Source organism: Impatiens glandulifera, chromosome 1 (genome assembly GCF_907164915.1).
Source record: "Impatiens glandulifera chromosome 1, dImpGla2.1, whole genome shotgun sequence".
NCBI classification, from domain to species: domain Eukaryota; kingdom Viridiplantae; phylum Streptophyta; class Magnoliopsida; order Ericales; family Balsaminaceae; genus Impatiens; species Impatiens glandulifera.
In genome coordinates this window covers 3,962,818-3,990,546 of record NC_061862.1, presented here as the reverse complement: position 1 = coordinate 3,990,546, position 27,729 = coordinate 3,962,818, and the positions used below count along the sequence as shown (strand labels likewise).

The 27,729-nt window shown below is 31.3% G+C and overlaps 1 protein-coding gene, 5 non-coding genes and 1 pseudogene across 6 annotated transcripts; 3 read left to right on the top strand and 4 right to left on the bottom strand.

The window, feature by feature from the left end:
- LOC124927928 overlaps positions 1 to 2,481 on the top strand; it is a 35,984-nt pseudogene extending 33,503 nt beyond the window's left edge.
- Positions 2,482 to 6,554: 4,073 nt separating this feature from the next.
- On the bottom strand, positions 6,555 to 6,669 carry LOC124922944. The gene has a single exon (XR_007097990.1). It is a non-coding gene; the product is annotated as a U5 spliceosomal RNA (small nuclear RNA).
- A 923-nt stretch (positions 6,670 to 7,592) lies between these two features.
- LOC124923040 lies at positions 7,593 to 7,694 on the top strand. Its single transcript, XR_007098080.1, has one exon. It is a non-coding gene; the product is annotated as a U6 spliceosomal RNA (small nuclear RNA).
- Positions 7,695 to 8,241: 547 nt separating this feature from the next.
- Positions 8,242 to 8,363, bottom strand: LOC124922980. The gene has a single exon (XR_007098023.1). It is a non-coding gene; the product is annotated as a U5 spliceosomal RNA (small nuclear RNA).
- A 3,834-nt stretch (positions 8,364 to 12,197) lies between these two features.
- LOC124922970 lies at positions 12,198 to 12,310 on the bottom strand. Its single transcript, XR_007098014.1, has one exon. It is a non-coding gene; the product is annotated as a U5 spliceosomal RNA (small nuclear RNA).
- Positions 12,311 to 19,728: 7,418 nt separating this feature from the next.
- On the top strand, positions 19,729 to 19,843 carry LOC124922904. Its single transcript, XR_007097952.1, has one exon. It is a non-coding gene; the product is annotated as a U5 spliceosomal RNA (small nuclear RNA).
- A 3,078-nt stretch (positions 19,844 to 22,921) lies between these two features.
- Positions 22,922 to 24,283, bottom strand: LOC124927843. The gene is made up of 4 exons (XM_047468362.1): positions 23,994 to 24,283; positions 23,593 to 23,922; positions 23,015 to 23,441; positions 22,922 to 22,930 (listed from the first exon to the last, which is right to left on the bottom strand). The coding sequence occupies exons 1-4, from the start codon at positions 24,281 to 24,283 to the stop codon at positions 22,922 to 22,924; spliced, it is 1,056 nt and encodes a 351-aa protein (XP_047324318.1).
- Positions 24,284 to 27,729: the final 3,446 nt, after the last annotated feature.

Genomic DNA, 27,729 nt, shown 5'->3' with positions numbered 1-27,729 from the left:
TGTAATAATAATTTTAAATATTTTTAAGAAATATTTTTACCAACATAAATGTTAATACAATTTTTGTTAAAAAAAAATGAATAAGTCATTATTAAGCAAATTCTTAATAAATTATATTATAATAATTATTATAAAATAAATTATAAAATACAAAATCATAAATAAAATCTACAATGCAAATAATGTGGTATAATATTTTTCAATAATATATGTTGAAACTTGAAAGTGGAAACAAAATATTTTTACTTATAAATATATTTATAAAAAAGAGTGACAACATAAATTATAAATTTTGTAACTTAAGAATAACATATTTGATTTGTGTAATACTAAATTAGTTCATAATTACTTATTTTAATACTTTTTCATTTGAAAAGAGCATTTTTGAAAACATCCTATTTTTGTAGTGTAATCTTGTACTAAGACAATCACAATTGAGATTTGAGAGATCTAATATTTGACTTAGAGTTGTTCATCATATGGTGATGTAATACTATTACATTATTATCACCGAAAAATTGGTCGGCATTAAACACATATTCTTTTAGTATGTTTTAAACACTAAGTCTATACCTATTTTTTTTAAACACGATATACTCAAATTTCTTTATCAAAAAATTTATTAACAAATTATAATTTAAATATTTTATTTATTTATTTTATAACAAAAGAAGACGATCAATCCAGCAAGAAGAAAGTCAGATCCTGGACCGGGTATGGCTGTTGATAATTCAAGAGCAGCTTAATTTCAATCTTTGATCTCAAAACAACTCAGTCAGAAACAACAAATAAACAACAGTTTTCAAATAAAGAAACAACCAACCTATAATAGTTTTGGCTATTCATCTGTAAATCTCTCAAGTACACTCAGGAACAATCAAAAGAAAAAACAAACAGTTTATAATCTACTATTTGGGGGTGGGGTGTAAGTTAAGATATCACTTTAAGTTTTCTAGTTTCAGCTTCAGCTTCTTCTTCTTGCTGCTTTTGAAGAATAAGGCCATCTTGGGTTGCGGCTGGGTCAAGATCCCAACAGCATTCTGGAAGATCATCAGTCTTCTCTGCACCTCTAATTCGCCAGCAAGGAACACAATGTGAGAATCTCAACATTTACTTCTTCAAAACCCTACAAATGGAACCCTCATCTGGGTTACTCCCATTCACAGTCCTGTAACCATCTACTTTCACCGGTGGACTCATGCAAACCCCATCTTCTTCGTCATAATCCATCATAATTTCCATCATCTCATATTGATGCCTAACCTCAGAGGGGGTCTCCCTGTTCCATTCCGATGACCAGTTCTTGTATATGGCCCATATATCTCCGCTCCTAGGATAAATTCTAAGGCATCTTCCCCGTGTTGAGAAAGAATACAATGGAGCATGTACCTATGCTTTGAGAGCTCAGATGCTTTGTCCCAACTTGGAGGGTATAAAAGAAATGAAAGCTACATTTGATGTCTATGCTACATCTGAGACAAAATTCAAAGGGGGAACTGATTTCTATGAAATTTTTGTCTAAAATCATCTGCCGTTAAGGCTAGGCTCATCAAACAGTTTACGTATATGTGTGGTCTACTTAACCCTTATTACAACAAAACTGTTGGGGCAGATGGGGGCATTTAAGCTTCTATCGAAACATGGAATATATTGTCTTTCCTCAGTGAACGAACCAAGGAGGAGGAGGAGGAGAGGTGGTGGTTTCTAACCAGCCTAGCACTGCCACAATTTCTGGCACAGTGGAGCTTCAATCAGTGGTGAGGAGGAGGGAATCAATGCCCATGAAGGTTCCTATCTCTGATTTTCACAATTTTGACAATGATAGGTCTAAGCAATGCTTTAAGGCGAAGCTGATATGGGCGATCTACGATGAAGAAGATGCTATGCCACGTCTGTACTGTCTGATTGATCAAGTGATTTCAGTCTCACCGTTTAAAGTTGCAATCAGTTACATGAACTCCAAAACTGATGCGGAGTTCGGGTCAGTGAATTGGATAGAATCTGGCTTTACGAAATCTTGTGGAAAATTTAGGACATCAAACATTGATGTGGTTGAAGAAGTGAACATCTTTTCTCATGTATTGAGCAGAGAAAAAATAAAACGGGGAGGTATGGGCCATATACAAGAACTGGTCATCGGAATGGAACAGGGAGACCCCCTCTGAAGTTAGGCATCAATATGAGATGGTGGAAGTTATGATGGATTATGATGAATAAGATGGGGTTTGCATGAGTCCGCTTGTGAAAGTAAATGGTTACAGGACTGTGTATGGGAGGAACCCAGATAAGGGTTCCATTTGTTGGGTTTTGAAGAAGGAAATGTTGAGATTCTCACATCATGTTCCTTGTTGGCGAATTAGAGGTGGAGAAAGGACTGATGATCTGCCAGAATGCTGTTGGGATCTGGACCCTGGATCTGGACCCTGCCGCCACCCAAGATGGCCTTATCCTTCAACAGCAGCAAGAACAAGAAGAAGCTGAAGCTGGGAAACATAAAGTGATATCTTAACTTACATTCCATCCCCCAATTGAAAAGATTATGAACTGTTTGTTGTTTCTTATGATTGTTTGTTCCTGACTGTGTACTTGAGTGATTACAGATGGATGGCCAAAACTATTATGGGTTGTTTCATTGTTGTTGATGATGTTTTTGATTTTGACATGTGAGAATTATTCTACATGTCAAATTAAAGTTGAACAGTGGGTTAATTTCCTTTTCCCCGACTTGAATTGGGATAGAAAATACAAATATGAATGAATTTATATTTTATAATTGATGTATGTTTGTCTTTATCTTTCAATGAGATTTGATCTTCAGCTTACAAATAATATATAGTCTTGTTTGTTGTTGCTCCGCTCCAGCTAAATGAAATTTCTTGGCAGTAAAACTAATAAATAAGACAAATCCTCTTTCTGAGGTGTGAATGTCTTTATTCTTGAATTTCTTGAATCAAAACATATTAATTGTGTTCTCTTATATAGAGCACATTATATATAGCTTTGTTTTAATAATCATATTCAAGAGAATACTTTAAGTGTAAAGAGATATAATTGTATATGTAACAACTAAACTATAAATTAACGGTTAATATTGAAAATCAATTTTTTTTTTTATTTTCGATAGATTAATGTTTTTTTTATGAACTTTTATAATTAACTATCCACTATTCACTATTCACCCTATCATTAGTGAGGTCATTTCTTCAAATTTCATTTCCCACTCACGGTAAGATAATCTATAGTAGTACATATAATGATTATTGAATATTCTAAATTAATTTGTAAGTTTTTTAAAAACTTCACTATCTACGATTTGTTAATGAGAAAAAAGTTTAAAAAATGTTATTATTACCCTACTCTTTTTAACAATAATTTTTTAAGATTATCACTGCTAGTGATTCATCTGTCCTTGTTTGGTTTCTCTCAAAAGTATTCGATTATTGGGGAAAAATTAGAGCACATTGTTCTGAACTATTTCCACTTCTTATATTAGCACATTAGCCTTTGGTATTCTAATGTCTTTTTATCGACATTTTTCGAAACGTTCAAACTCGATAATTTACGTTCTACAACTCACTTTTCTCTTGAATCTCGAATGAGATAAGAACCAAAATAGTGAGTGCGGCTATAATTAAATTTTAATTTGTTAATGTTTTCTAAGTCTTGTGGCCTACATTTATCTCGAATCTCATAAAACGAGACGAGGAAATGACTCTCTCGAATTTGTCTAAGTGTGTGATGATAAACCACAAATAGGATTTAAACAAAATTATACTAGCTTTGACTCTTTTAGAGTTGTTACTTAATTTACTCATCGAGAAATTAGGAAGGAAAAATATTTTTTTTTAGTTCAAACACGACTTAGAAATTTCGATTTGGTCTGGTGTTTGGTTACACGTGAGAAAAGTCATCAACATTATGTCTCAAGTGCCCACCGAAATGAATGATCTCTACTACAAATACAAACGTTTTGTATTTTTTGAAAATATGATTTTTATACTTTTATTTTATAATTTATTCAAATCATATCCAAATATCTAAGGCTCTAACTTATTTCCTAAACTAGATTTAATTATTGTACTCATATATTCTTAAGGCATGCGTCTACGTTCTTCATTTTGCGATATAGAAAAATACTTAATTTTATAGAAATTCAAACGCACTTGTGAGTTGTGAATAAGAAAGTGTAGGAACCTGAAAAGATTGCAAAATATGAGTTAGCTTTTCAAATAATTTATATTTTAATTTATAAAAATGAAGAATTTTATTTTTTTTGAAAATTTTAAAGTGGAAATTAAGAAAATAAATCAAACAGGCCTTAAGCACAAATATTTTGTGTGGTTTATAGAAAAAAAAATATTTTAAATCATTTTTATTTGTTTTGGATTTTTTTTAAATCAAATAGACTTTAAAAATGAGAAAATGAAATACAACTAATAAAGTTGAAACAAATAGAGCCACCAAGGTCCACATACTAGACAACAACCCATGGAGCCAAGCGTATTTAGGGCGGAGGTCCTTAAAATTGAGGTCCAAATACAAATTAAATTATTTAAAATTGTAAATAATTTTTATTTAATTTTTTAAGGAGATAAAAAAAGAAATAAAATAGTTATATATAGATGATATAATATATATATATTTAATATGAAAAAAAGATAAAAAAAGAAAAATGATATTAATAATATAATATATAATTAATTATACTATTATATTTGAAAATTTTGGGGCCACATAAAAGTGAGCCCTAAGTAACTATGCCCCACGGCCGACTCTGAACGTATGGGTACGAGTCACTGATTTGATTGTTGGTTCGGGTGCATGGACGCGGGTCACTAGGCATATAGTAGGAAGGGTCGCGGGTCAAGGGTGAACCGCAATTGTGGACTGATTCTGTGGGTTCAATGATCTTCTCTTTCCTCTAGGGGAACGTAAAAAACAAAGGGCTTTTCGGTAAGGATTGTTTGAAATTTTGAGAGAGAAAATAACGATGGATGATAATTTTAAGGTGGTTATGATTTTTTGGATAAAAAACTTAAAGATATTGATATATATAAATAAAAATAAATAATCATAATTTTAAATATATAATATTTTAATATTTTAGTTAATGAATTGATAAATGAAGAGGGGAGTGAAATAATGTTTGATTTTTTTGGATTATTTAAATAACTCAAAATCGAACCAGGCCAAAGAAAATACCGAACTTACCGTTTTCCTCTTTTTTTTATTTGTTTTCTTACTAGCTGAATTTCAATCTAAATGACTAGAAGTCTTCTTCACAACATACTAAACATTCCTAGACTAAGCGAAGACCTCATTCATTTTGTATGGGTATGGTCAGAGCCTTGTCGGAGAAGACACACCCGTCACCAGAAAAAGGGCATTGTTCAAATCAAACCAAAATCGATTTGGCTCTTTGCCAAATTGATCCCTAGTACATGTATGAACTTCATGCAACCATAACATTTAGAACTTGAATCAAATAGCTAAATGAGAATTCTAAATCAATCATAACATTTCTATAACATGATACTGAAGAATGAAGCAATATAAACGAAGCTCAAAATTTAAATGCTAAAAAATCTAGTTTAGTTTATAAAGTCAATTACAAGAAGATGGACATTTACAATTGATCGGGAATGCTTCCTAGAAGATTTTTAAAGCTTTCAGGGTGCTTGTCCCGCTTTACTCCACCTGAAAAAAAAAATATCAAAATGTTGGTTGAAGCTTTAATGGAGAATTGATATCCAAGCTCTCTCGCTTTTAAACTTTCCCACCCCTGAAATAAAACTCTATGATGCTTTTTTTAAATGATTCATGCAATAATATTATGAATGGATAGTGGTTTACACATAACTACAAAAACTTTAAATTTATAAAAAAAAAATCACACAAATATTACAAAATTAACATGTGCAGAATTCTTCCAAAAACGAAATGAGCTCTCCGACTGAATCTACCGGCTTCCCACATCGAACATCATATAATGTTAGGATGATAGCATTGTGTTGGATCCGCAACGGTCATTTAAGATTGTTGAAAGATCTACGATTTCTCTCTACCCAAATTATCCACCAGAAAATAATAGAGATATAACCTCATTGTTTCAAACCCACAAATCTAGCTACCTCAATCCACGATTCTCAATACGCACCAATGATTCCCGACATAACCCAAATAATACCAGTAATACTCCAAATAATACACTAAATACCAGCGACACATACTACATCGTCTCCACCTCCTTAAGACACATACTACATCGACTAACTAAGATAAGACACTTACGTATGTATTTATCATCAGTTAGAATACCATTGTGGATCACACTTCTCTAACTAAATGATTGAGTCTTCGTGAGAGAAGGTGCAAGGGAAGATAAGGTCCCTAGTCATGCACAAAACAATTAAGCAGTATGTTGTCAGATAAAGAGTGAAATACTTTTTTTATTACAACTTTTTTTAAATATAATTCAAATAATACATTAATAAATAATATGAATTAAATTTTCGTAGATAAGAAAAATTCAAAGTTTAAACTCAATTGTAGGGTGCCTCTGATTAGAGGACCTAACAAAAATAAATGTATGCCACGTATTGCAAAGAACACACGGTATTCTTTAGTAAAATGCGAAAGAATAGTTTGCTTTGTGTTCAGTGCTTGTCTTCGTAATTTTTGTAATCACCAACTCCCCTCTTATAATAATATCGAATCTCTATTTTCACTTCATCTAACAATGTGGGACAACACACTTTTTTGTCATTATTGAGGCTAATGGTGTTTTTTCTTCTTTTATTTAAAGAATAGGATAATTCAATAATACTTTCAAGAATTTGGTACTTTTAACTATATATTATTTTATCAAATGTTAATAACAAACTATTACAATGATTTATTAGTATAGCTCCAATAAAAAGAGTTTTATTTTTAACATTTGATTTTCACTAAAAACGCTTTAATTTGGATTGAAGTTATTACTATGATAGTCGTTATAACTCGTACTTTCAAACAAGGTATATGACTCGTATTTGATATTTAATAAACTTATGTTATAGTCATTATGACGAATGTTACTTAGATTAACAGAGGCATCGACACCTTCAAGGGAGTGTCTATGTACAGCTCGGGTAACTCAAAACAGTTTGTATGCGAATGGAAATAACGACGGGGAGAAATATCGTCGCTATTGAGTTATCTGGTCGATGAAGGGACCTAACAACCGTAAACTATTTATATTTTTTTTCATATTATTATCATTCTAGCCGGGTAAATTTTATGGAAATAACTTAGCCCGACTATTTTTAAATCCTAGCTCTGCCCTTGGACACCTTATCAACATTACATAATTGGTAGCTCCCCATTCTTTTTCTCTCATAAAATCAATATTCTCTCAAAAGAAAAAACTCTATAAATCGAGGGCATACTTTGAAAGACCCTCATTCTCTATATAGAACACATGCGTTCCTCGAAAAACACTCTAGTAGTCGATCACAACAAATAGCAGTTGTGCATTCATTTTCTAAAATTGATCCCACATCGCTCCTCTAACTTAAGAATGAAGTCTTTTTAAGAATGAGAGAGATGGTTATGTCCCTTCGAGGACATTCGATAAAATTTGAACGATACAGAGAAAATTAGCATGGCCCTGCGTAAGAATGACACGCACAAATCGAGAAATGGTCCAAATTTTTTTTACCCTTTTTCCTCGCCGAAGCGTACGCCGGCGACCGGAGGGAAAATAGTGTAGACAATGAACTCATGACTATTGAAAGCGTAGGGGAGAAATGGTCCAAACTAGTTTTTTATTGTGTACTTTACCGGTTTGCACACAATGACATTTGTTGATTTTTTTCTCAAACTAACTAACTTATTAAGATGGAAAAATAAAAGACATGGGCTCCTAGTTAGTAGGGTCTTCGTCCCTTTTTTATTCGCTTGTCTAACTAAATGATTGAGTCTTCTCGAGAGCGGGGGCAAGAGAAGATAAGGTCCCTTTTCATGCATAGAACAATTAAAATGTAAGAAAGAATTAACTATGGTGTAAAAAATTAATCTGCGCATCTAAACGAAAATAATTTTGAAGGATTACAATTAAAAGGGAGTATGTTGTCGGATAAAGAGTGAAATACTTTTATTTATTACAATTTTTTTGATGTATAATTCAAATAATACATTAATAAATATTATGAATAAATTTTCGTAGATAAGAAAAATTCAAAGTTTAAACTCAATTATAGTGTGCCTCCGATTAGAGGACCCAAAAAAATTGGCGTATGCCACATATTGCAAAGAACACGCGGTATTCTTTAGAAAATGGCGAAAGAATAGTTTTATTTAAAGAATAGGATAATTCAATAATATTTTTAAGAATTTGATACTTTTAAGTATATTATTTTATCAAACTTATATATAAATGTTAATAACAAAACTATTACAATGATTTATTAGTTAACTCCAATAAAAAGAGTTTTATTTTAAATATTTGATTTTCATTAAAAACACTTTAATTTTGATTTTTTTCTCAGAATAAATAACTTATTAAAATGAAAAAAATAGAAGACATGTTGTGGCTTCTAGTTAGTAGGGCCTTTGTACCTTTCCTTTGTCATGCATAAAACAATTAGGATGTAAGAATTTGATTTTGAACACAATTAACTATGATGTAAAAAATTAATCTGCGCATCTAAACGAAAATAATTTTGAAGGATTACAATTCAAAGGAAGTATGCCAAATAAAGAGTGAAATACTTTTATTTATTACAAAAAAATAAAATAAAGTATAATTCAAACAATACATTAATAAATAATATGAATTAAATTTTCGTCAATAAAAAAAATGTAAAATTTAAACTCTGCTAAATTAAAAAAATATATAAATATTCCAAAACTTGATTTGATAAGATTATAGTTGTGTTTGCAAATATAGATTTTATAACTTAATTTAATCATATCCTAGACCAGCAAAGTAAGGTATTTGTATAACTCAATTTAATCATATTATAACTCTTATATAAGATACTTGAAAAAAAATTGAATATTGGTTAAAAATTATTAGTTTTACAATAAGTTAAATTTAAATATATAATATTATTATAATTTTCATTAATTTATTTTATGAAAAAAGAGAGGTTAATAATTAATAATTGTGAAAGAATGTAAAGAAGTTCCACATCGGTTCAAAAACAAAAAAACAAGCAGAGAAAGAACACGATCTAATAGATTTTTTTAAAATCACGTTTACCAACCGATGTTGAATTTGCATAAACTATTTGCATTGTGCTCTTTGTTGACTAGAAACTGATTCAATTCGTAGTTCGATTCAACCTCTCATTAAAAAAGATATAACTTGGTTTTATTTCATCTCTTCAACAAGTTTATTAATAACATAATTGTCCTATCGTTCCGGAACAAGTATTAAAAGTGATTATAGAAAAGAGAATTGAGGGTTCCTAAATCAATATTGTAATTAAGAAACCATTTTTTAGAATATATATTTTGAATAGAAAAACAACTTTGACAAAAAAAAGTAATTAGATAAAACGAAACGAAGTAGTGTCATTGACATAACAGATGTCACAAGTCTTTGTCAAAAGATGAATAAGTCCATTTATTCGCTTAGATAACACTTCGAACATAAACTGAAATATTCTGAAACTACAAAGATAATTATTAAATCGTTAGCACCGCATAAAAGCATTGCTCATAAAGTATGTTTAATTGGCTATAATTCTCTTTTGACTCTGCGCTATTAATATCACTATTATCCGTGAGTAATAATAGAATAATTCTATTATATTTATAGAGCATTCTTTATTTTCTCGAAAATGCACTACAACAAAACACACTTTCAGCCACCTTTATATACGAACGCTTATTAAGCGTGGGTAAAAATTAAAAAAGTAAAAACTTTTAGCAACCTTTATACTTTACAACCATCTTTATTTTTTTTATATACAAACTTTGTTAAAAACCTTAAAATTTAACTATTATAAATTTAATATTTTTTATGTTTTATTTTTAAACTTTATAAATATTTTATTTCACTATTTTAAAATTTTAAAATAAAATTTGACTTAAAATTTTATTTACACTAAAATTTAATTCAAAATTTTAAAAATTTTATAACATTATTAATTTTTTTATAAACATCTGTCTTTTATTTAAGTATTTAAAATTAATTAAATAAAAAATAAAAAATAATATAAACCAAAAATAAATAAATTAAACATTATATTATATTTAATAATAAAATTTTAACTTATATATATATTTTAAAACTAGAATCAGTTTTTAATTATCAAGCCTAACTCATTTTCCATGGAAAATATGAGCAAATGACCCTAAAAACAGGGTGAAATGCGGAAAGTGCGGGTGGATAATTTAAATAGCGTTGGTAACCCCTTTTAATGTTTTTGGACGAAAATGCCCCAGTTGCGTCAAGCAATCTCAGGTTGCGTGACGCAATTTTTAATTTTTTTATTTTTTCAAAAAATTTTAATTATGAGTTTTTTTTGGACGAAAATGCCCCAGTCGCGTCACGCAATCCCAGTTGCGTTACGCAATCGCGTCACGCAACCCCAGTTGCGTCACGCAATCGCGAGACGAAAAAAAAATTAAAAAATAAAAAATAAAAAATATGGTTGCGTCACGCAACTGAAGTTGCGTTATGCAAGGGTACAATTGTCATTAAAAAAGAGGGTCACCAGCGCTATTTAAATTATTCACCCGCACTTTTCGCATTTCCCCCTGTTTTTAGGGTTATCTGCTCAAATTTCCCTTTTCTTTCTACGCTGACCAATTCTTTCTAACCTAAAAAATCCTTCTTCATGTTAATCAGACTATCATCCTTCTACTCTCTACAGCCAGATGTCCGTGCTATCATCCTTCTACTCTCTGCAGCCAAATTGTCGTGCGCACGAGGTTAGTTACATTCTTCTTCAACCATTAGGGCTTGCCTTCATCTGCACTATCATCCCTTGACTCTCTACAGCCATATTGTCGCACCTACGAGGTTAGTTACATTCTTCTCCGACCGTTAGGGTTTTCCTTCATCTGGGAGTCTTGGAAGTCTTTTGAGTGATAAATGGTTCTACTTATCTATTTTAAGGATGCAACGAGGTTTATATGCGATTTATTTAGGTCACTAGTTTTATTTTTCATGTCTGGCTCATAAATTTACCCCTTGTTGTTGTGTTTTGGATTTCTCAGTTATTTTCAGTTGGATTTTGATGCTAGGTTGTTATCGCTGCACTAGATGATTAAACCATCTTTATGAGTGAGAAATGGTTATACTTCTTTGTTTTAAGGATGAATTAGAGTATATATTTGACTTATTTAGTTGAACCATCTTTATGAGTGAGTTGTTGTACTCTCCATACAAATTACAACTTACAAGCGCACTCACATGTATATAGTTTGTATAAAATCTAGATGATTAGTTCGCAACCTTTAATTTCCCAAGTCATAATATGTTTTCCCTTGATTTGTTTGTTTGTGTAATAATTTTTGTGCCTGCATTATAGTGTGATGATGAAAGTGGTCACATAATTCTAATTTAGCTATAGGGATACAACTTGAACTAATTTGAATCCCAACAAATTAGGGATGAAGCAGTATCCTTTAGCATGTGTTTGGATTCTACATCTGTTTATAAATCATACAAAATAGTATATTTGTCTTTCAATTAAACTGAGACAGAGGTTGTTTATAATTAGACAACAAACAATAGTCCTGGTATTAGATTAGCGTCTAAGAATACATATCTTTTTCGAGGATCTCTTAACATTGTTCGTCTCTACAAGAAATGATTTATTCTTTGTTGTATGCACATGTTTGACGAATTTAGATATATATGAATTTGGTATTTTCTGGTATAGTGGTATTACCTAAATGATTGAGTCTTCTCAAGAACAGGGGCAAGAGAAGATAAGGTCTCTTATCATGCATAGAACAATTAGAATGTAAGAATTTATTTTTGAAGAGAATTAACTATTGTGTAAAAAATTAATATGCGCATCTAAACGAAAATAATTTTAAGGATTACAATTAAAAGGGAGTATGTTGTCAGATAAAGAGTGAAATACTTTTATTTATTACAATTTTATTGAATTATAATTCAAATAATACATTAATAAATATTATGGATTAAATTTTCATAGATAAGAAAAATTCAAAGTTTAAACTCAATTGTAGGGTGCATCCGATTAGAGGACCCAACAAAAAAAGGCGTATGCCACATATTGCAAAGAACAAGTATTTTTTAGTAAAAGGCGAAAGAATAGTTCGCTTTGTGTTCAGTGCTTGGCTTCGTAATTTTTTTTAATCACCAACTCCCCTCTTATAATAATATCGGATCCTTATTTTCACTTCATTTAACAATGTGGGACATCACATTTTTTTTGTCATTATTGAGCCTAATGGTTTTTTCTTCCTTTATTTAAAGAATAGGATAATTCAATAATATTTTCAAGAATTTGATACTTTTAAGTATATTATTTATCAAACTTATATATAAATGTTAATAACAAAAATATTACAATGATTTATTAGTTTAGCTCCAATAAAAAGAGTTTTATTTTAAATATTTGATTTTCACTAAAAACACTTTAATTTTGATTTTTTTTTCTCAAACTAACTAACTAATTAAAATGAAAAAAATAGAAGACATGTTTTGTCTTCTAGTTAGTAGGGCTTTTGTCCCTTTTTTATTCGCTCTTCTAACTAAATGACTTCTCAAGAGCGGGGGCAAGAGAAGATAAGGTCTCTTGTCATGCATAGAATAATTTGGATGTAAGAATTTTATTTTGAACACAATTAACTATGATGTAAAAAATTAATCTGCGCATCTAAACGAAAATAATTTTGAAGGATTACAATTCAAAGGAAGTATGCCAAATAAAGAGTGAAATACTTTTATTTATTACAAAAATAAAATAAAATAAAGTATAATTCAAACAATACATTAATAAATAATATGAATTAAATTTTCGTCAATAAGAAAAATTTAAAATTTAAACTCTGCTAAATTAAAAAAATATATAAATATTCCAAAACTTGATTTGATAAGATTATAGTTGTGTTTACAAATATATATTTTATAACTTAATTTAATCATATCCTAGACCAGCAAAGTAAGGTCTTTGTATAACTCAATTTAATCATATTATAACTCTTATATAAGATACTTGAAAAAAAAATTGAATATTGGTAAAACATTATTAGTTTTACAATATGTTAAATTTAAATATATAATATTATTATAATTTTCATTAATTTATTTTATGACAAAAGAGAGGTTAATAATTAATAATTGTGAAAGAATGTAAAGAAGTCCCACATCGGTTCAAAAATAAAAAACAAGCAGAGAAAGAACACGATCTAATAGATTTTTTTTAAATCAGGTTTACCAACCGATGTTGAAGTTGCATAAACTATTTGCATTGTGCTCTTTGTTGACGAGAAACTGATTCAATTCGTAGTTCAATTCAACCTCTCATTAAAAAAGATATAACTTGGTTATATTTAATCTCTTCAACAAGTTTAATAATAACATAATTGTCCTATCTTTCCGGAACAGGTATTAAAAGTGATTATAGAAAAGAGAATTGAGGGTCCTAAATCAATATTGTAATTAAGAAACCATTTTTTGGAATATATATTTCGAATAGAAAAGCATCTTTGACAAAAAAAAAAAAGTGATTAGATAAAACAAAACGAAGTAGTGTCATTGACATAACAGATGTCACAAGTCTTTGTCAAAAGATGAAAAAGTCCATTTATTCACTTAGATAGACACTTCGAACATAAACTGAAATATTCTAGAACTACAAAGATAATTATTAAATCGTTAGCACCGCATGAAAGCATTGCTCATAAAGTATGTTTAATTGGTTATAATTCTCTTTTGACTCTGCGCTATTGATTCCACTATTATCCGTAAGTAATAATAAAATAATTCTATTATATTTATAGACCATTGTTTATTTTCTCGAAAATGCACTACAACAAAACACACTTTCAGCCACCTTTATATGCCAACGCTTATTAAGTCGTGACTCGTGGGTAAAAATTAAAAAAGTAAAAACTTTTGCCAAACTTTATACTTTACAACCACCTTTATTTTTTTATATATACAAACTTTGTTAAAAACCTTAAAATTTAACTATTATAAATTTAATATTTTTTATGTTTTATTTTTAAACTTTATAAATATTTTATTTCACTATTTTAAAATTTTACACTCTATAGCCAGATTGTCGTGCGCACGAGGTTAGTTACATTCTTCTTCAACCATTAGGGCTTGCCTTCATCTGCACTATCATCCCTTGACTCTCCGCAGCCAGATTGTTGTACCCACGAGGTTAGTAACATTCTTCTCCGACCATTAGGGTTTTTCTTCATCTTCGGGTCTTGGAAGTCTTTTGAGTGATAAATGGTTATACTTATATATTTTAAGAATGCAAGGAGGTTTATATGCGATTTATTTAGGTCACTGGTTTTATTTTTCATGTCTAGATCATAGATTTTCCCCTTGTTGTAGTGTTTTGGATTTCTCAGTTATTTTCAGTTGGATTTTGATGCTAGGTTGTTATCGCTGCACTAGATGATTAAACCATCTTTATGAGTGAGAAATGGTTATACTTCTTTGTTTTAAGGATGAATTAGAGTATAAATTTGACTTATTTAGTTGAACCATCTTTATGAGTGAGCCGTTTACTCTCCATACAAATTACAACTTACAAACGCACTCACATGTATATAGTTTGTATAAAATCCAGATGATTAGCTCGCAACCTTTAATTTCCCAAGTCATAATATGTTTTCCCTTTATTTGTTTGTTTGTGTAATAATATGCGTGCCTACATTATTGTGTGATGATGAAAGTGGTCACATAATTCTGATTTAGCTACAGGGATACAACTTGAACTAATTTGAATCCCAACAAATTAGGGCTGAAACAATGTCCATTATTGTGTGTTTGGATTCTACATCTGCTTATAAATCCTACAAAATAGTGTATCTGTCAACTGAGACAAAAGTTGTTTATAATCAGACAGCAAACAAAAGTCCTGATATTAGATTAGCGTCTAAGAATATATATCTGTTTTGAGGATCTCTTAACTTTGTTCGTCTCTACAAGAAATGATTTATTCTTTGTTGTATGCACATGTTTGAAGAATTTGGATATATAAGAATTTGGTATTTGCTGGTATAGTGGTATTGAGAATCATCACAAGAAAGGAAAAGGTGGATGAATTCCTTGTAATTTTACCTGTTTATGGTGACATTTAATATAGGTTTTATTAGGAAGGGTGTTATGAATTCCCCTATCGTTATGCCCGATCAAGTCTTCTTTGGTTGTTCCTAATTGGATTCCTTTAATTTTCTATCACCTGTCAATGTACTTTCTTGTCTTTATTGAGTATTTTTTTTGTTTGATATGTATAAACTTATAAAATCAGTTTTATACAGGGTACAGAAAACGAGTACTAGTCACCAAAGTGAATGGAATGTTTGGAAACTATTCTACCACTGGTGCTTATATTATATCAATGAAAAGGCCTATAACATAACTGGGTTACATAGTATTGTTAAAAAAGTTAGTTTTTAACCGATGGATAAATATAACTTGTGTTTGTTGGATCAGATGGACAGTTGTTGTCGCACCATTAGTAGATTATGTATTTCCATATAATGTTATCAGGGGTTATATCAAGGTAGATTGTTTAACAGAAGGATTATATTTTGAACGAATAGTTTTAAAATGCCCACATTAGTTAACGATACAATCATTTATCCATGTGGGTGTAAGTTTTCTCCGATAACTTCTCCTAATCTTATTCTGCAATAATTTTAAGAAAGAGTCAGACTAGAAGGTTAGTATTTAGTAATAATAATTGTTTTACAAAATGATGATTTCAAAACTAAGGGTGAATGCATTTGCAGGTATCGCCTTCATCAACACTTGAATCGTCATTTGAGTCCCTCCATGTGAAGAAATTTGATAGTATTGATCTTTCTTTCGCCAAAGGTATGTTGGTTTTGATTTCATGGTGATTATGACTTTGTTTCAATGGGAAATATAAAAGGGAACTTTGTAGGGAGGAGAGTATAGATTTCCACACTATTCATTTATTTCCTATAACCTAGGGATATATTCTCATTTTATAGGACCTGAAATGAAATATAAAATAAATATAAGTTGTTTAGTATAAAGGACAAAATTGACTGGATATTGGTATGCTAATAATTACAGTGTGTTGTTATCCTTTACTCTTACATCTCTTTGTGAAAATTTTCTTGTTATGATCCATATAGATTGCATTGACAAGATGGTGAATTCCATAGGCATGTCGTAGGAGATTTCTCCCTCACTCAAGCACATAGTGAATATATTTTATGAAAGTAGTCAAAGGTCACCAATTATGTTTACTTCATTTGATAGTATAAATGAAGAATTTCATGAAACTTACAACATCAATGATAATGCTGAGTTGGATGATACTGGAATTGAAGATTTTGCAACATGGGGTTTCGAGAATGAAGATACGAATGGGGAAGACCCTATTTCCGAAGGTGATTATGAGGTTTTCTTTCAAACCTTCTTAACTTATGTCATTTGAGTTAAATGTTTAAAATATTATAAAAATAAAGTATTTGGTTGATTATTTGAATGAATTAATTCATGGTGGGAAAAAAATGTATTATTTTCAAATAACCTTTCATCAAACAAGGCCTAGAATTATGTAATATCCTTTTGTCCTAGCATTGAAAAAGAGTAAAGGATCCTTTACAATAGTTCTGGTTGAATCTTGCAGGAGAATGAATCAACCCCTATTGTGGAAGATAGAATAGATAATATGAGGAATATTTGTTTCTGAGTTTGGGGCTTAATTTAAAACACAATGTCCGGGTGTGTCCTGATCATTGAAAGTATCAGAAAGTAGGTAGGCCTTAGAAGCTTATGGAAGGAATATTACAATTACAGTTCTCAATTTCTTTCCTATTTCAAATAATTCATATGTTTATTATTATTTTTATTCTTCTAGGTTTGTAGGTTTAACTGAAGCATCCAATGAAGATGTTCATAGTGATGTAGAGGACAATGACACACTTATTCCTCAGCCTCGTTAGGTTGGTTAAAAAGTATCTGATTGTTTCATTATTTTAAATAATACAAATCATAGGATTTGTAAAATGCTATTCCAGAGATTGTCATATAGTTGCTTACCAATAAAAGGTTAGAAATAAAGAAAACTGTAGATTTGGAGCTCCTATTGTTGTTATATGACTATCCCTTTATATAGTACTTCCTTTGAACATAAAAATAGAGTTAGTTATATTACTTGTATAATAGAATTCTATAGCTTTGGGTGTTCATAGAATCACTCACTTTCTGTTAGGAAACATCTTTTAATTTTTTTTGGTACAAACATGTTACGTGGACAATGATGTGAGGTGGGATTTAATTGATTGTATCTTGTATTTGTAAAGGGTGAGGGTTTATCTTATTGGCTCTATATTTATCTTCATTCTTTTCTTTTGTATCTGATTGATGAGTCTATTTGAAAATGAGTGTTTTGTTACATAGACTCTCTCAGAAATGATTTTTTTCGGAATATGATCTAAATGAAGTGTATACCATTGTAAATATTTCTTTGTAAATATTTCTTTTGATGATCATATGTTAAGTTGTAATAGTTTAAGTGTATTTACTAATTAATTATTGTGAATTCAACATGAAAATAAGATTGAAGTCAACTATTGTGAATTCAACATGTAACTAAGATTGAAGTCAGTTATGACAAAACATCTAAACATGTGGATGTTCAGGCATTAAAAGAAATTGTTTGGAACCACTTACAAGTATACAAGGAATCAATCAGATCTAAATAGTCTTCATATCTAAATCTGACTAGTTGTTTTTTGTTTTAGATGATTTTATGAACAATAATTATAGGATGAACAACAATTACCTCTTCTTCCTCTGTCGTAGAATTACAGTATTATTCGATTAATAATTACAGTATCATTCAATCATTTGAACTAACCATATAATGATTGGAGATGTTTTTCCAAAGAATTGAAACACCATCTAATAAGATTGGTCAAGTAAATTATTTACCATTCATAATATTTAATGTTTTTATATGGTTTTGCTTCTTTTAGGTTATCTTGTATGTTCATGCTATATGGTGTCATCCTACCAGAACTGTTCACATAGAAATACTCTGAACGGTGCCGATATGTACTTAGAAAATTTGAGTTCCTACATTGAATTAGGACTTGAGTGTATTGGTATTTTGTTTATGTGCATTTTTTATTTTTTGTATGCGAGTGTATTAGTATATTTTTTCTTTTGAATTTTTCTTTTGTTGTGAATATTTATAACACACCATATTAGAACTTGAACATGTATGTTTTTATGGATTTTATCGTTTCTTCGGCTAATTTCGAAAAGAAAATGGATTAATAAAATTTGCCCCATCTTTTAGAAAAATAATCTTACAAAACTCACACTAGAATTTGGAACTAAAGTAGTAATTTTGTATGCAAACATAAAGCAATATAAAACAAAAAGATGGTTATTTAGTCTCATTTTGTTTTGGGAGTTTTGATGATTAATTTTTTGTGTTAGACATGTAAATGAAGGGAAATTTGGATTAGTAAATGACAAAGTCAATCCGAAAAATTTGTGATTTCTAGTTACTATGGTCTTCTTATCAAGTTTATTTTATACAAATGCTTAGAGATGCTTAGATATTGAGTTACGTTGATTATTTTGAAATTGGATAAAAGATGTATATACATAGGTACAAAAACAATATATAACCAGAAGGCAATAACAACACAAATTATAACACAAGGAGACGGTGGTCCTAGGAAACTATGTTTTTTTAACACAAAAAAATGGAAACCCTCATTTATCATCTTAATTAGATGATGTATGGCAGACCCTAGTAAGCCAATGGAAAAAAGAAGGCAATAACACTACAACTTATAACATAAGAAGATGGTGGTCCTAGGAAAGTATAACAATTTAACACAAAAAATGGAAAACTCATTAGCCTCATTTAACATTTTTTATGTCATGTTGATAAGTTGTCCAAGGGCCGAGCTAGGATTTAAAATCTAGTCGGGATAAGTTATTTCCATAAAATTTACCCGGCTAGAATGATAATAATATGAAAAAAAAGTATACGTAGTTTACGGTCGTTAGGTCCCTTCATCGACCGGAGAACTCAATAGCGACGATATTTCTCCCCGTCGTTATTTCCATTCGCATGCAAACTGTTTTGAGTTACCCGAGATATACATAGACATTCGTCATAATGACTATAACATAAGTTTATTAAATATCAAATACGAGTCATATACCTTGTTTGAAAGTACGAGTTATAACCACCATCATAGTAATAACTTCAATTCAAATTAAAGCGTTTTTAGTGAAAATCAAATGTTAAAAATAAAACTCTTTTTATTGGAGCTATACTAATAAATCATTGTAATAGTTTGTTATTAACATTTGATAAAATAATATATAGTTAAAAGTATCAAATTCTTGAAAGTATTATTGAATTATCCTATTCTTTAAATAAAAGAAGAAAAAACACTATTAGCCTTAATAATGACAAAAAAGTGTGTTGTCCCACATTGTTAGATGAAGTGAAAATAGGGATTTGATATTATTATAAGAGGGGAGTTGGTGATTACAAAAAATTACGAAGCCAAGCACTAAACACAAAGCGAACTATTCTTTCGCCTTTTACTAAAGAATACCGTGTGTTCTTTGCAATACGTGGCATACGCCTATTTTTGTTAGGTCCTCTAATCGGAGGCACCCTACAATTGAGTTTAAACTTTGAATTTTTCTAATCTACGAAAATTTAATTCATATTATTTATTAATGTATTATTTGAATTATACTTACAAGAAAGTTGTAATAAATAAAAGTATTTCACTCTTTATCTGACAACATACTCCCTAATTGTTTTGTGCATGACTAGGGACCTTATCTTCTCATGCACCCGTTCTCACGAAGACTCAATCATTTAGTTAGAGAAGTGTGATCCACAATGGGATTCTAACTGATGATAAATATATACGTAAGTGTCTTATCTTAGTTAGTCGATGTAGTATGTGTCTTAAGGAGGTGGAGACGATGTAGTATATGTCGTTGGTATTTAGTGCATTATTTGGAGTATTACTGGTATTTTTTTGGGTTTTGTCGGGAATCATTGGTGCGTATTGAAAATAGTGGAATTAGGTAGCTAGATTTGTGGGTTTGAAACAATGAGGTTATATCTCTATTTTTTATGGTGGATAATTTGGTTAGAGAGAAATCGTAGATCTTTCAACAATCTTAAATGACCGTTGCGGATCCAACACAATGCTATCATCCTAACATTATATGATGTTCGATGTGGGAAGCCGATAGATTCAGTTGGAGAGCTCATTTCCTTTTTGGAAGATCTCCGCACATGTTAATTTTATAATATTTGTGTGATTTTTTTTATAAATTTAGTGTTCTTGTCGTTATGTGTAAACGACTATCCATTTATAATATTATTGCATGAATCATTTAAAAAAAGCATCATAGAGTTTTATTTCAAGGGTGGGAAAGTTTAAAAGCGAGAGAGCTTGGATATCAATCCTCCATTAAAGCTTCAACCAACATTAAAAATTTCAAAAAAATAAAATTCTTCATTTTTATAAATTAAAATATAAATTCTTTGAAAAGCTAACTCATATTTTTGCAATCTTTACAGGTTTCTACCCTTTCTTATTCACAACTCACAAGTGAGTTTGAATTTCTCTAAAATTCAGTATTTTTTTATATCGCAAAATGATGAACCCAGACACATGCCTTAAGAATATATGAGTACAATAATTAAATCTAGTTTAGGAAATAAGCTAGAGCCTTAGACATGTGGATATGATTTGAATAAATTATCAAATAAAAGTATAAAAATCATATTTTCAAAAAATGACAAAACGTTTGTAGTAGAGATTATTCACTTCGGTGGGCACTTGAGACATAATATTGATGACTTTTCTCACGTGTAACCAAACACCGGACCAAATCGAAATTTCTAAGTCGTGTTTGACTTAAAAAAATATATTTTTCCTGCCTAATTTCTCGATGAGTAAATTAAGTAACAACTTTAAAAGAGTCAAAGCTAGTATAATTTTGTTTAAGTCCTATTTGTGGTTTATCATCACACACTTAGGCAAATTCGAGAGAGTCATTTCCTCGTCTCGTTTTACGAGATTCAATATAAATGTAGGCCACAAGACTTAGCAAAACATTGACAAATTAAAATTTAATTATAGTCGCACTCACTATTTTGGTTCTTATCTCATTCGAGATTCGAGAGAAAAGTGAGTTCTAGGGCGTAAATTATCGAGTCTGAACGTTTCGAAAAATGTCGATAAAAAGACATTAGAGTACCAAAGGCTAATGTGCTAATATAAGAACTGGAAATAGTTCGGGACAATGTGCTCTAATTTTTTCCCAATAATCGAATACTTTTGAGAGAAACCAAACAAGGCCAGATGAATCACTAGCAATGATAATCTTAAAAAATTATTGTTAAAAAGAGTAGGGGTATTAATAACATTTTTTTAACTTTTTTTCTCATTAACAAGGTGAAGTTTTTAAAAAACTTACAAATTAATTTAGAATGTTCAATCAATCATTATATGTACTCATTTTAAACTATCACAATAGATTATCCTTCCGTGAGGGGAAATGAAATTTGAGGAAATGACCTCACTGATAGGGTGAATAGCGGATAGTTTGAGTGCATAATTTAAATAGCGTTGTTGACCCTCTTTTTTTAATGACAATTATACCTTTGCGTAACGCAACTCTAGTTGCGCAACTCTAGTTGCGTGACGCAACCGAATTTTTATTATTTTTTTTCTTTTTTTTTTTCGTCTCGCGATTGCGTGACGCAACTGGGGTATTTTCGTCCAAAAAAATTCATAATTAAAATTTTTTGAAAAATAAAAAATAAAATAACTGGGGTTGTGTGACGCAACGGGGGCATTTTCGTCTTAAAACAGTAAAAGGGGTCACTAGCGCTTTTTTTTTTAACTCTGCACTTTCCGCATTTAAGACATTATTGCATTATTGAGGGTCATCTCCTCAAATTCCCCCCTTGATGAGAGATTTATGTTTTATTTCGATTTATTTTTTAATTCATTTGTTTATTTTATTTTATTTTATTACAAAATATAATTTTTGATTAGAAAAATGCATTAGCTTCTTTTGAATATGCTACTTTTTATATATTTTATTATCCTAATTATTTGTTTTATAATATTATGTTAAAAATTATGAATCTATGATTAATTATAAAAGTTCATAAAAAAACATTAATCTATCCAAAATAAAAAAAAAATTAATTTTCAATATTAACCGTTAATTTATAGTTTAGTTGTTACATACACAATTATATCTCTTTACACTTAAAGTATTCTCTTGAATATGATTATTAAAACAAAGCTATATATAATGTGCTCTATATAAGAGAACACAATTAATATGGTTTGAATCAAGAAATTCAAGAATAAAGACATTCACACCTCAGAAAGAGGATTTGTCTTATTTATTAGTTTTACTGCCAAGAAATTTCATTTAACTGGAGCGGAGCAATAACAAACAATATATTATTTGTAAGTGAAGATCAAATCTCATTGAAAGATAAAGACAAACATACATCAATTATAAAATATAAATTCATTCATATTTGTATTTTCTATCCCAAATCAAGTCAACCATAGGGAATAGGAAATTAACCCACTGTTCAACTTTAATTTGACATGTAGAATAATTTTCACATGTCAAAATCAAAAACATCATCAACAACAATGAAACAACCTATAATAGTTTTGGCCATCCATCTGTAATCACTCAAGTACACTGTCAGGAACAAACAATCATAAGAAACAACAAACAGTTCATAATCTTTTCAATTGGGGGATGGAATGTAAGTTAAGATATCACTTTATGTTTCCCAGCTTCAGCTTCTTCTTGTTCTTGCTGCTGTTGAAGGATAAGGCCATCTTGGGTGGCGGCAGGGTCCAGATCCCAACAGCATTCTGGCAGATCATCAGTCCTTTCTCCACCTCTAATTCGCCAAGAAGGAACACGATGTGAGAATCTCAACTTTTCCTTCTTCAAAACCCAACTAATGGAACCCTTATCTGGGTTCCTCCCATACACAGTCCTGTAACCATCTACTTTCACCAGTGGACTCATGCAAACCCCATCTTCTTCATCATAATCCATCATAACTTCCACCATCTCATATTGATTCCTAACTTCAAAGGGGGTCTCCCTGTTCCATTCCGATGACCAGTTCTTGTATATGGCCCATATATCCCCGCCCCTAGGATAAATTCTAAGGCATCCTCCCCGTTTTATTTTTTCTCTGCTCAATACATGAGAAAAGATGTTCTAAATTTTCCACAATATTTCGTAAATCCAGATTTTAGCCAATTCACTTACCCGAACTCCGCATCAGTTTTGGAGTTCATGTAACTAATTGCAGTTTAAACGGTGAGACTGAAATCAGACAGTACAGACGTGGCATAGCATCTTTTTCATCATAGAGCGCCAATATCTGCTTCGCCTTGAAGCATTGCTCAGCCCTATCATTGTCAAAATTGTGAAAATCAGAGATAGGAACCTTCATGCGCATTGATGCCCTCCTCCTCACCACTGATTGAAGTCCAACTGTGCCAGAAATTGCGGCAGTACTAGGCTTGTTAGACACCACCACCTCTCCTACTGATTTTCCTGCTGCTGCTGCTTCTTTCTGAGGTAAATTTGCTAGGTTTTTCTTCAGTGCAGCTACTTCAGCATCAGCTTTCCTTATCTCTGGCAACTTCTTTCTTAATTCAGACAATGCCCTATTAATTAATAACTTTTTTGAGTCAAAAATTGACATTGATGGTCCCATATCTGATAGATTATTTAAGACGTTTCTACGCATGTGTCATCAAGACTCTTTCTCCTTGAGGGCTTGCCCAGTTTGGAAGGCTCGTGAAGAGATCTCGTGTTTTTATTGCCATTCCCTATAGGGTGTTCCTCCACTGAAGATCCAGAATACGATTTCCGCTTAGATTTAGATACAACGACTCCATTTGTGGTTGGGATATTTGTAATAGTCCCAAGTTGATTTGCATAGCAGTTTTCAGGAGCAGGAAAATGTTGACAATCAAGAAAAGGATACGAGCCATCTGGAGGTCCTATCACTTCGTTAATTGCCATGAAAACACCACGACAATTCAGGAGATACTTATACCGAACGTTACAAGTTGTGCATTTTGTCCAAAAGGAATCACCCCTTTCATAGAAAAAAAAGATTTAATTAATTGTCAATAACAAAGCAAATATTTAGAATAATTTCATTAAAAGAAAGAAATGATTTAGAATAAGGCCTTGTATGTTTATGGGTTATTTGGATAACCAATTGACAGGGTCACTCGGGGTACCCTAGGCCGACCTTGTTTGGGAGTATCGTAAGAAAATATATGATAAATGAAAGACAACAAAAAAAAGATAGACCAAAATAGGGGCAAAACCCTTTGACATTGTATTTCTCCAGATATCGTACAAGGTTCGTTCACTTAGGTCGGACAATATATTTCATGCTTCCGAGAGAAGGTTAAATGCCCCCATATGCCCCAACAGTTTTGTTGCAATAAGGATTAAGCAGACGATACATCTCCGTAAACTGTCTGATGAGCCTAGCCATAACAACATATGGTTTTAGACCAAAAATTGCATAGAAATCAGTTTCCCCTTTGAATTTTGTCTCAGATGCAGCATAGACATCAAATGTAGCTTTCATTTCTTTTATACCCTCCAAGCTTGGATAAAGAATTTGAGATCTCAAAGCATAGCTACTTGCACCATTGTAGTCTTTTCTCAACAAATCTTTTCTCAGCCTCCTCCCTTTCTGTCCTACGAACCGACACAATTTTCCTACACCGGAGTGAGTTTCAGCTTCTTTTTTCCTACATTTGTTTCTCATTTCATGTCAAAATGCAATTCATGAACCAATTGCGAGCTTCAGCTACAGATAGGCTATTGATTTGATTTAGATTGAAATTCATGAAACTTTGATATAGGAAGACGTGATACTTATATATCTAATTAGTTTTCATCGAGCTACTGTAGGTTTATTAGCTTAGTTTTGCGTATCTGCTGTGGCCTCAGTGTGCAATTCGGATGTTTTATTTTATTTCAAAAGTTTTAATCCGAGTATTGGATTTACAATTTTGTGGATGCTAATCTGAGTATTGGATTTACAATTTTGTGGTTCTTGTTTGATCTATGGAAATTAACGAAGAGGTGGTTCCCAGGGCGAAAGAGGAGGAGGTTCACATGACAGAAGGGGAGGCGGCTAGACTAGGGCGGAAAAGGAGGAGGCTCCTATGGCTGTAGAGGAGGCTCTTATGGCGGAAGAGGACGCTGCTAGGGAAGTAGAGGTGGCACCTATGGCGGAAGAGGAGGCTGCTAGGGAGGAAAAGGAGGCTCCTATGGTTGTAGAGGAGGCTGCTAGGGAGGTAGAGGTGGCACCTATGGCGGAAGAAGAGGCTGCTAGGGAGGAAAAGGAGGAGGCTCTTATGGCTGTAGAGGAGGCTCCTATGGCTGTAGAGGTGGCTCCTATGGCGGAAGAGGAGGCTGCTAGGGAGGTAGAGGTAGCACCTATGGCGGAAGAGGAGTCTCCTACAGAAATTAAGGAAATTAAGGAAGAGGTGGCTACCAATGCGATAGAGGAAGAGGCTACAATGGAGGTAGAGGAGGAGGTTTGCAGGGCAGAAAGGGAGGAGGCTCCTATTGCGGTAAAGGAGGTTCGCAGGACAGAAAGGGAGGAGGTTGAGAAAAGATTTGTTGATAAAGACTACAATGGCGCAAGTAGCTATGATTTGAGAGCTCAAATTCTTTGTCCAAGTTTGGAAGGTATAAAAGAAATGAAAGCTATATTTGATGTGTATGTTGCATCTGAGACAACATTCAAAGGGGAAACTGAATTCTATGAAATTTTTGATCTAAAACTATTTGTTGTTAAGGCTAGGCTCATCAAACAGTATACGGAGATGTGTTGTCTATTTAACCCTTATTGCAACAAAACTGTTGGGACAGATGGGGCATTTAAACCTCTATCGGAAGCATGAAATATATTGTCTGATCTTAGTGAACGAACCGAGAAGGAGGAGAAGGAGAGGTGGTGGTTTCTAACCAGCCTAGCACTGCCACAATTTCTGGCACAATGGAGCTTCAATCAGTGGTGAGGAGGAGGACATCAATGCGACATGACGGTTCCTGACTCTGATTTTCACAACTTTGACAATGAAAGGTCTGAGAAATGCTTCAAGGCAAAGCAGATATGGTCAATCTACGACGAAGAAGATGGTATGCCACGTCTGTACTGTCTGATTCGTCAAGTGATTTCAGTCTCACCTTTTAAAATTGCAATCAATTACATGAACTCTAAAACTATTTCGGAGTTTGGGTCGGTGAATTGGATAGAATCTAGATTTACGAAATCTTGTGGAAATTTTAGGACATCAAACATTGATGTGGTTGAAGAAATGAACATCTATTCTCATGTACTGAGCAGAGAAAAAACAACACGGGGAGGATGCCTTAGAATTTATCCTAGGAGCGGAGATAAGGGTTCCATTTGTAGGGTTTTGAAGAAGGAAATGTTGTGATTCTCACATTGTGTTCCTTGTTGGCGAATTAGAGGTGCAGAGAAGACTGATGATCTGCCAGAATGATGTTGGGATCTTGACCCAGCCGCAACCCAAGATGGCCTTATTCTTCAAAAGCAGCAAGAAGAAGAAGAAGCTGAAGCTGAAGCTAGAAAACTTAACCCAAGATGGCCTTATTATTCAAAAGCAGCAAGAAGAAGAAGATGCTGAAGTTAGAAAACTTAAAGTGATATCTTAACTTACACCCCACCCCCAATAGTAGATTATAAACTGTTTGTTTTTTCTTATCATTGTTCCTAAGTGTACTTGAGAGATTTACAGATGGATAGCCAAAACTATTATAGGTTGGTTGTTTCTATATTTGAAAACTGTTGATTATTTGTTGTTTTGAGATCAAAGTTTGAAATTAAGCTGCTCTTGAATTATCAATAACCATACCCGGTCCAGGATCTGACTTTCTTCTTGCTGGATTGATTGTCTTATTTTGTTATAAAATAAATAAATAAAATATTTAAATTATAATTTATTTATAATTTTTTGGGATAAAGAAATTTGAGTAGATGGTGATTTTAGAAAATAGATACAGACTCAGTGTTTAAAACATACTAAAAAAATATGTGTTTAATGTCGACCAATTTTTCGGTGACCGATAATAACGTAATATTATTACATCACAATATGATGGGCAACTCTAAGTCAAATATTAGATCTCTCAATTGTGGTTGTCTTAGTACAAGATTACACTAAAAAAAATAAGATTTTAAAAAAATGCTCTTTTCAACTTTAAAAAGTATTAAAATAAGTGTTTATGAACTAACGTAGTATTACACAAATCAAATATGTTATTCTTAAGTTGCAAATTTTATAATTTATGTTGTCACTCTTTTATAGATATATTTATAAATAGAAGTATTTTGTTTCAACTTTCAATATATATTATTGAAAAATATTATTAATATTATAATACATATTACAACATTATTTGCATTGCAG